This window comes from Parasteatoda tepidariorum, chromosome 8 (genome assembly GCF_043381705.1).
Source record: "Parasteatoda tepidariorum isolate YZ-2023 chromosome 8, CAS_Ptep_4.0, whole genome shotgun sequence".
Taxonomy (NCBI): domain Eukaryota; kingdom Metazoa; phylum Arthropoda; class Arachnida; order Araneae; family Theridiidae; genus Parasteatoda; species Parasteatoda tepidariorum.
Genome location: NC_092211.1, coordinates 79,093,412 through 79,104,218, shown reverse-complemented (window position 1 = coordinate 79,104,218; position 10,807 = coordinate 79,093,412). Strand labels below are relative to the sequence as shown.

Sequence of the window (10,807 nt, the reverse complement as noted above, 5' to 3'; positions counted from 1 at the left end):
CAAATAAATTCGCTTTGATAACGATAATTTCTCTTGCTGCGTATGATCGTAAAGACACGGTTCTCAGTAGAACACCGAAATCAAGTATCACTGACTGCCGTCGGTAAGCGGGAGGGTGACCACTTTGATAAGCCTGCTTAGGGACAGAGGGTGTGTGGTATCGGTCCTCGTTAAACTGTTCTACCAAAACTTCGCGTTAAGGTCGTCAGGCTACCTAAGCAGGGGAACCATTCCCTTTGCAGAGAATCAAAATTGCGATGGCATGTCTTCGGATCAACCTCAGGGATGTTTCTCAGACCATCACCTACAGCCCATTGTGCAGCTCTAGTGCGATGTGAATAAAGTACCTACCAACCTACTTTTTGTGTAAATGAATGTGAAATATTGCAGTCAAAATTTTAACCATTTTACTATTAGCTAAAGCACTCAAATCTCTACTGAAGCTCTGTGCTAAATGACATCACAATCATTTTCTCAACGATCAAGTAAAAATTATCGTAATAGGGTTTGCAATGCTCTGTAATGTGGAGGTAGTTCCCGTTCATGTATTTTCGTGCTCACTTTCTCTGAATTCATCTGCTCTTCTACTTGACAAAGGATTATAAGCCGTACTTATGTAATTGAAAGTACAAGCCTGCAAATATATACGCTGCAGCAAGAGAAATTATCGTTATCAAAGCGAATTTATTTGTAATCAGAGTTTTGGCAATTTTTTGACCAGTTAGAGCATTCAAACATCAACTGAAGCTCTGCTCTACATGTGAATGCAAGTACCAATCATTGTTTGACTGATACAAGCAGAATCAATCCTTCTAACACTTTGCCAATAACCGATCGGAGAAATCTATCCAATTGGCAATTACTGCTTTCTTTTGAGAAGCATAATTTAAATGCTTTATGTTTGGGAACTTATTAAACTTCTTTCAAAAGAAGGTACGTTTTTCAATAGAGGGTTTCATCTAATGCAATATAACATACTACTGTATACATGATTTTCAAAATTTTTCCAACATATCTGATGGTCTTCGCATCTTTACTGGCACTAAATTATTACCACTACTATTTAAAAATAACTCAAAGTGTAAGAATATTATATAAAAGCATGTTATTACATCCAGTGGTGTTGATAAACGTTTCGTGCAAGGGAGCATGTCTCTGCAGAAAATATGGAAGGGAAAAAGAACAACTACCAAAATTTATATGTTTCCATCGATACAACAGGTCCCGCTGTGGACTGATCGTTAAGACACGGTTCCCAGCAGATCACCGAAGTCAAGCATCACTGGCTGCTGTCAGTGTGCAGGTGGGTGACCACTTGGATCAGTCTGCGTAGGGACCGAGGGTGTGCGGTATTGGTCCTCGTTAAACTGTGCTACCGTAAAGTGCTCGACTTCGCGTGCAGGTCGTCGGGCTACCGAAGCGGGGGTGCCATCCCCTCCGCAGAGGATCAAAATTGTGAGGATTCGTGAGAAGCTCATCATCAGGGATGTTTCCCAGACCGTCGCCAATAGCCCATTGTGCAGCTCTAGTGCGACGTAAATTAACAACAACAACGATACAACATTGCAAAGAATTACTTAACATTATTGAATCTAATTTATGACATTCAAATAAAAATTAATGATTTCTAATTATATCATCATTATTTTTTCTTTCCAAATTTTTATCAAAGCTTTATTGTTGCCACCAATTAAAAATTTTTACCCGTTAAAAAAATATCTACTGGCTAGCTTTTACTCGAGCACAATACACAACTAGAATGGGGCTGAGTCCCTTAACTGTTTCGTTTTCAATGTAATTGTGTGCCTCATAGAAGATCTCAGAAGACAGGAAAGAAGTTCAACCGGTTCTATTACGTAACAAGCGCCGCGTTGAGTAAGTTTGAGGAAAAGAGAAACCATCTCGTATGCTTCAGAACCGGGTTTTGTTCTGTATGAGGCCTGGATGTGTAGCAAATATGAGTACTAGATGAAGCTAATATTTCCGTTTTGACCACAAGCGTGGTCAACAGTTAATTTAGCCACGTCACAAAATGAAAAGTTGACTATTTCTCCATTTGTTCGGTCGGCAAAATGTATAGACAAATTCATATTAATTTCTTATTACAATAATAATCTAATATATATTCGTATTATGGAACAATAAAAAAAAATTTCTGGAGCTCTGTATTAGAAGAAACACAATGCGTATTTTTAGTCTTTCTGCCCTATTATCTCAAAAGAATTTTATTGTAAATTCAAATTTTGATGAAGCTTGGACGACTTAGTAAAATATTCAAAACCGGACTGAACTTCTGTGATCGATAATACAAGTTTCAACCGAATTTACCATAATTCTATCGATGAATAGAATTTATCACAGTGCGATATTTTGGCTGCTTTATATGAGAAAAAAAAATTAAGCAAGAATATTTTAGATATAGGGAAGAGTGGAGTAAGATCGGGTAAATCGATTGGGTGGAAATTAGCTTTTTCCTAGCTGACTAACTCTGAATTACACTTTACTAGTCAAGGAGAAGGGCCTACATTATTGGCTTGTGGTTGTTAATTCATGGTGTCTGTGTAGATAAGTTTTACTATGTCAACTCTCTATATTCTCTTATTTTTAAGCTATCCTTACTTATTGGCCATTAGAGTCTTAAAAAAAACATCTTTAGTCCTGCTTATTATACGTTTTCTAAAGATAAACAAACAATGCGGATTTCGTTCACTAGTAGTACTGTTCTGTTTTGTTTCAATAATCTCAACTTTCAAGGTTAGGTCGCATACCCCCTGAGCTCACACAAGCTGCGATGCCAAGAAAGAAGACAACTACAATGAATTCTGAACAATAGTTATACGAGTTTATGATTTATTGCGGGCCTGTTCTTCAAAGCAAAAAAAGCCTTACTTTCATATTTAATAAAATTTTCGAACACCTTTTATACAAAATCGTAGTTTTTATATGGATATGAAGTAATTCTCTGAAATTCTCTTTAAAAAAAAAGAAGAAAAACGAAAAATTAATAAATAATCAGTATATTTTTAAGGAATTGTGGTCAGGCCTTCATCAGTCTCTTTCTGTTTTCTTTGAATACGACCTTAACTACATCACGTGTAAATTACGCACATATTTTTTTTAATTATCATATGAAACAGAAATGTTCATTTTTTATAAGAAATTTTAATATTTCTAAATTTCTCATCGAGTTAACATGTGTACCCAGTTTTGCTCCACTGGAGGGTTATGACCGGATGATTCGACTTTTTCTAGAAAAAAATCATTTATGAAAAAGTAGTACATCAATGACTTTTCGAGAATGATATATTGTACACAACTTAAACAAGGGATATTTTGATCAAATTTCAGAGTTTAAATAGTTTAGCTCCCACAGGCCTTCGAATCTTAGCTACCCGGAATTTACCCACTTTCCCCAATTCATAAATATGAATCATAGAGAAAAAAAAAAGAGTGAAAACCATTGAGTAGCAAATTCATTTAATTTCTATGTTTCTTAAAAATTAAATTGAAAGCTTTTTCGATTTTTAATTACGAACTATCCACTACCATTTACTTTTTCTCAAATAAGAAACATCTCTATACAGTTTGTGTAAAGTAAGAACTCCCCTAGCCGTTTGTCTGAACCCGTGGCGGTGACTATGGTAACAAGGTATAACTATTTCAAGTAGGGGTGAGGGCTCACTGTTTAGGGCAGGTTTAGGCTCGAGTCGGCGAGAGAATGGAAATCTTTTTTCTTTTGCGTTAGCCCTAGAGTGAAGAGAAGCTACCCTCCCTGAAATGCGCTATTCTTGTTTCTAAAGCAGCAGACGGCCTCAGACTTTGTGGAGGGGGGGGGGAGTTCTTACCGTAGACAATAGATATATAGGTTATATTTGTAATAAATCTTGGTAATCAGGATACTCCCTCAAAACAAGGTAGCCGTGAACAGGTTTTACAACCATTTTTTCCCGAGGTAAAACAAACCTACAGAACTAAACGTTGCATAGTTTGAAAACCACTGTTTTAGTCAGTTTCTGCGTGAATTAATATTCATAAAATGAAAAACAAAATCGTAGAATCCGCGATCATATTTCGACCACAGGAAAACAAAAGCAAGATCGCGTAAGCTTAATATAATGTTTTAAGAAAAAATTACTTGTATATAAATGTCACAGGCTGTAAATTTAAGCAAAAATGAGTACAAATAGTAACTGAAGTAAATTTTGGTAAGTTAAATTTTAAACATGATATATTTAATATTTATGCTACAAAATAAGAAATCTTAAAGATTAATCACTCCAAAATCTATAAAGTACTATTTTTATTGATAACATAACTCATATAGCAGCAAAAAAAAATTACAAAAGAATGCAATATAAAAATATGTGCGTTGGATAATACAAAAGGTATTAAAATATATAGAAAAATATAACATCAGATCAATATAATACATGCATTATTTTGATATTCTATGAATGGTTTTATTTTATTATACAAAGTTAAAGCACTTTATTAAAAATAAAAAGTCATAAAAAAATAATTACACAATACCAATTTTTATAAAATGTATGAAAAACAAATTTCACAAAATGATCGAGCTGTAGCATTTATACTAGATTTCTAGTCTCAAAATTAAAATTAAGTATTTATCTAATATGCCCTGTCACACTCTCTTTCTCTAATATTGCTTCATGAAAGATAAGAAAACAATCACTCAATCAAATATAAACATCAAAGCTGTAAAAATTTATATTCGATCCTGTAAAATTTTCCCTAGAACTGAAGCTCACTAAAAGCATCACTGGCAGCGGTGAGTGAGTGGGTGGGTGAGTGATGACTTTGATCAGACTGTGAAGGGAGCAGGGGTGGGCGGTATCGGATTTCGCTAAACTGTTCCACTTCGCCGAAGTGGGGAAGCCCTCTCCATTGCAGAATATCGAAACTGTAATTATTTTCGGATCATTCTCAGCAATTTTATAGAAAGTACCTACTTGAATCCTCAGGGATGTTTTCCAGACTATCGCCAATAACCCATTACGCTGCTCTAGAGCATTTTAAATAAAGTACTACTACATTACAAAGAGCTGCTCAAAAGTCCTGCGAAAATAGAAAACAGCAAAAATTAGAGCAGGCAATATTTAGATACACCCCAGGGTTACGGCGGTATTCAAACCCGCTACCTTCTTGTTTCAGAGCACTGGCGGTACTTAGATACTATTCTGTCAAGAAGGTACTCACTATTTTTTGAAACAATGCAAAATTGAACAAGTTTAAACAAGTTAAGTACAAAACTTGCTAACTAAATTTTATGAGAGTAGAAATAATAGCTAATTTTTATAAAAATTCATTAGTAATTAGCGAGAAAAGAGGAAAGTAAAAGTTTACACATTGTGCAGCTTTATATCTGGGGAACAAATTCTAAGGAATATTTTCCTAGGGAACCAGATAGCAATATTCATAGACAAGAGTTTTCGATGAATAGTGTGGTTTCTGAAATACTGCTGATGATACTGAAAAGTGTGGTTATAGTTTCTTACAAGAGACAATGTAAATTTGACTGCTTATTTATTTCGATTTATTTTTTTGGAAGAATATTTTACGTAACACATAGGGGCACAATACTTTATTTTTGGTTGTACGCTATCTGTCTGTAAACGTTAAGGCTCTTTGGGATACAAATTTGCCACCTTTTATGCCCCGTTTTAGAAACTTAAGGCATCAAAAATCTTATCCGCTACCATATATATAAGCAATATGGTTTTATGTACACATAATTATTTTTTAAAACTGCATAGAGAGGTATGGCTCTCTGTATTTTCGTTGCATTTAGCAATAGCAATTTGTTCATTCTATACTTACAAAAGTTCGATTTTATGTTTAACGCTTGACTGCCATACTCATTTACAGTGAAATCTCCTTCAAGGCACGAGTACCGCTCTACGAAGAGTATTCCGCTAAAAACTCCCACCGATATTTTAATGATGCGAGTCTCTGGTGTTCACAAGAATATCTCGCTCTGTTTGTTTCCGTGGTATCTCTGTTCTCTGTATCATGTCTTCGCACCTGTTTCTCATCTAGCTACTTTATTCGATCAGTTTGAATCTTTGCCGAGTAAAGAGGAGTATAACTTAAAATAATTAAACTATATTACATTGAAATTCCGAAAAGAAAAACTTATTTCTCGGTGAGTCAAATAGCAGTGAACAATAAAGCTTTCACGAGACTCACAACAATTTTCTTAATAAATCATTTTTGTATTACTTTTATAACCATTCAATAGATTCATTACTTACCGTGAAATATATTTTCAAATACATACGAATATCCTCTGCAAGTAGTCAAATAAGCGTCACCCCAATACGGGTAACGTGGCCCTATCAGAAACTTTGCTGTCACCCGAATATAGGTATGTTAATATATTAAAATATTAACATTATACCCATATTCGGGTGAATATGTAACTCCGAATATGTTAAAATATTAACGCGCCACCAGCAAAGTTTTTCCTCATAAATTTTTTTTCAGCCAGTAGAATATGTGAACAAAAATATAAAAGTATTGAAATAACAGACATATTCAAAATACTGCCCCATGAACTCATATTCTTAAAACGATATCACCTTGGCTATAAGGCAGCAAATTCGCACTTTTATTCGTTTTTCTGATAGCACAGTAACTTGTCAAAAGTATATGAAGTGTAGATGATTTAGATGTAAAAACATTTTAACTAATTTAATGAGTCTTTGTTTTGTGCGTTAATGTTTCCACAAAACATGAATCGCAAAAACAGATAAGCAAATACAAGTCATTTGTAAATTATTAGTGAGAGAATATCCACTACTTTTACTCAAAAATTTTGGACAACTTGATTTTTCTTTAAACGGCTCGAAGTTTGATGGGTAAGAAACTGAATCTTTCGTCTGAAATGAAAAAAAAATTTAAATAATAAAATTCTTTTGCAAAGGTATATTTTTTAAGAAACAAATGTATCTTTACTATTACTAAAATAAAGTATAAATAAGTAACATATATCCTCTAACTTATATAGTTTAACATGCAATTTTATAAAATAAAATAAAGTGTATCTCTACACATTAATGCCATAATATATATATATATATATATATATATATATTATAAGCTAATNTTATAATTAGAGATGCTAATGGTAGCAAAAAGAAAGTACAAGCATGGCATCTTCTTCATTCCGTTCGAGAAATGCACCAAATGCTTATGGAAGAAAATCCAGAATGCAAAATTGGAAAAACTAAATTTTTTGAGCTCCGTTCAAAGCATGTCTTGCTTAGTAGCAAATTTCCGAGAAATGTTTGTTTTTGTAAGTATCATGAAAAGTTCGGAATGACTAAGGAAGCCTTTAGCAAAATCCATAATGTTCCATCTTTCGAAATTCTTTCGAAATTTATTTTATGTTTAGAAAAAAACAGATGATGCGAGTCTCTAGAATGAGAGGAGTGTTTAGTCTATTCTCAAAAGCTCCACTGGTTAAAAACATTAAGCAGATCCACCGTTTAAGAGTATAAGAAGGCATACCAGAAGGGTTTTTTTTGTGAAAGACATTGAAAAAGAAAATGATGAACCCAAGACAAAAGCTGGAGGTTGGAATATGGTTAGATACGAGTTATATCCTGGTGTGGTAATGTCTGTTGAAGGGCAAGAATTTAAAGTAAATGTAATGGCTGCTGTGGGAATCTATTGTAAATGACCAGAAAAAGGAGATGAAATATTCTACCAGCAGGAAAACATGGTGAAAGGAATTGAGCCCCCTATACTAGTTAATAACTGAAGACTTAATAAGTTTGCAGTTATATGTGTGAATCAAGTGTGTAAATCAAAAGTTTCTGAGTTTACTTCATGTACACTTTTTCTCCCTTGCACTATACTGTTTAAATATCTTAATTTGCATTTGATCATTATTGGAATAAAAGTTTGAAACAAAGTGAATTTCGTATTTAAATTACTGTAACGTAAGTTACCCATTTAAAAAATTATATTCAATTTACTTTTTGAAACAAAATCTTAAATCTAGGCATAAAAAATATTTAAACATGTCAGAAAAATGATACATATAATCTTAATCATGCAGCATTTGTATAAGAACAGAATTTTGCCTTCAAGCATATTGCAAATTTATGCCATTCCTTTTCTGGTAACGTAAGTTACCACACTAATTTTAGATTTTTACACTGTTTAAATTGAAAAATATTAATTATTTTAATAAGATTCCTTTTGGTTTTGATTGTAATTATAAGAAATCACTTCATTTTAATACGTGTATTAGTATTATTTGTTTGCTTTTAAGTTCTCAGTGCAATAAAGTTTATGTGAATGTAATGTAAGTTGCCGTGGAATAGCCCGGAAAATAAAATGTAAAGAGATTAGAGAACAGTACACGAAAGGAAATCTACATAGTGAGGAGCGAATTAAAATGAACTTACGCGTACCGGAATCTTTCAAGAATGATTTGAAATATTTTCGTAATAAGATTGCCAGATTACAAAATATGAAAACAGAAGCATAAATAAAGTGATATCTTATGGCACGTTCTTACTGCAATACTGAAGCACGTTTAATTTGTTAGTTACCTTGGATGGGCCAGAAAATGGATGTGAGCAAGGTAATAATATTAAACAGGATAATTTAAAGTTTGTAATTAATAAGTTTGATAATTAAAATAATTTTAAAAAATTAATAATTATTTCAAAGAAAAAAAAAAGAAATGGGATTTGCTCGTTTTGAATTGTTTTTTTAGCAGGCGCCAAATTATTATTATTGCTGAAATCCAAAGAGAGGAGTTGAAAGGGGATTGTTAGAACCACTTCTAGGCTTCATCAGGCAATCAAACTGGCTATCTCATCTTCTACTGGTCATCTTCATCTCGAATATTAATTTTCGATCATTAATGTGTATCCTTCTTAACTTCATTTTTGACAAGGATTTCATAAACATATACGTTTATTTTAAACTACAGTATTATTTTTTTTAGCTTTCGAATCCTTGCTACATATAAGCTTTCTTTTTCAATCTGAGTTCGAACACCTTGAAATCAATGTAAAAAATTCCACAAACCAATAAAGTTGCATAAAACTTAAGGTGGCGGAATTTTGGCCTAAAATAAATAAATTGAGGGGGCACTATAAATTATTTTTGATTTTCAAAATTCGATCTAAATTTAAAATACTTAATTAAATAAAAAAAGTTATTCAATTACATTATTCATGATTATTGAATTAATTGTTAATGATGTTCAATTATAACTATGTTAAAATGCTGGCAATTGAGAAATTGACATTGAAAATAACCACTGAAGGTGGCAAAAATAAAGTTTCATTGAAGGAAGAAATAACGCTTGGGAATCATCAAACTAACTTCTAAACTGTACTTATCTAACAGCATGATTAAATGACTCACAAACTTTTACTTTGACTCCACTACAATGATAATGACTCCATGAGGTTGACCTCCACTCAAAGATCTGTTTCAATACAAGCACTATTTTTTTATCCTCTAACTCCTTTTTTAACGTCTCAATTTTTTCCCGTTTAGAATTAATTCTGTCTGCGCACTGAGAAAGAGAGTTTTGAATGTGGTAAAATTTACCGTGTTTCTGGCTTTATGGATAGAACAAAAAGGTCGGTAATGTTACCGAAGTGTTCCGATAATAATTTGGGCAAAATTAACCTAGTAATGATAGATGAACCATTTATTTAGTTAAATTTACTTATAAGATTTACATTTCTTACTAAATGAATGGTAATAAGAACTACAGTTTTAAAAGCCAGAATTTCCTGTAAATCATGGGTCGCCAAACTTTTTTGATCATCGACCCCTATATAATTTTTCGAAATCACCATCGACCCCCATAAAAGTAATTTTCTGTTAATTAAAATAAAACTCTGTTAGATACTGTGCTTGTACATTTATTTTATGATTTTAAGCATTTATTAAAGTAATAGTACATTGTGTAACAATAGTTTTATGAAAAATATATTTATATTGAAATTTAAATACCTTAATATTTATTAAATAATAAGTAATTATAAATAAGAAGTAATAAGTAAAGTAACTACAGATTTATTGCTTCTTAATCAATGAGATGGGTGTGCCTGATGTTTTTTTGCAAGGTTCGCTATATGGGGTTCAAAATTGGCCAATTTTTTTATCTTAAATCCCCTCGAAACTCCACATTTAATTTATTTCTGTACTTAGTTGTGCTAAATTTACGTGACTGAAACCGGCTTCAACCATATATGAACTTGGAAATGCTAGCATAAATGACTGAGCTATTTCGTAAAGTTTTACATATTTCTGCATTATATTTATATTTGTCCAAAATTTGCTTATTGTTAAATTTTTAAAAAGCGTCTTTGCTTCAAGATCCTATAATAATTCAGCAAGCTCATCTTGCAGTTTTGTCGAGGGCTGTACTAATCCATATTATTAATGCTTACCTTCTTTTTTACATGTATTGATAATTAAAATTGATATCTAAACTAAACGAATGATATCGATAAGTTATGATATAAACGAATGATATAAATGAATGATATCCAAAACTATAAAAGTTTTAATAATGACGCTGCAAATATTCAAAACTGTTCACAGTTTGCAAAGAGAGCTGAAACTGCGTATGATATTTACGTTTGTAACGCTGATACGTAAATACCTGTTTCACCTGAATAAATATGTTTATTAATTTATGATCTATAAGGAACTGATATTAAGTCAATTATAAAAAAAAATCACAAATTTTACATACTCAATTAGGTATGTGTGATTTGCGTATTAGGAACTGTTTTTACTTCGACAC

The 10,807-nt window shown here is 32.3% G+C and overlaps 1 protein-coding gene across 1 annotated transcript in view; it reads right to left on the bottom strand.

Moving 5' to 3' along the window:
- Positions 1-4,285: 4,285 nt before the first annotated feature.
- The window catches only part of LOC107450738 (DBH-like monooxygenase protein 1), a 31,535-nt gene continuing 25,013 nt past the window's right edge, over positions 4,286-10,807 (bottom strand). Inside the window, exon 14 of the mRNA XM_016066614.4 lies at positions 4,286-6,899. Within this exon, the coding sequence (XP_015922100.2) occupies positions 6,735-6,899 (165 nt within the window). The 3' untranslated portion in view covers positions 4,286-6,734. The remainder of the gene's footprint in view (positions 6,900-10,807) is intronic.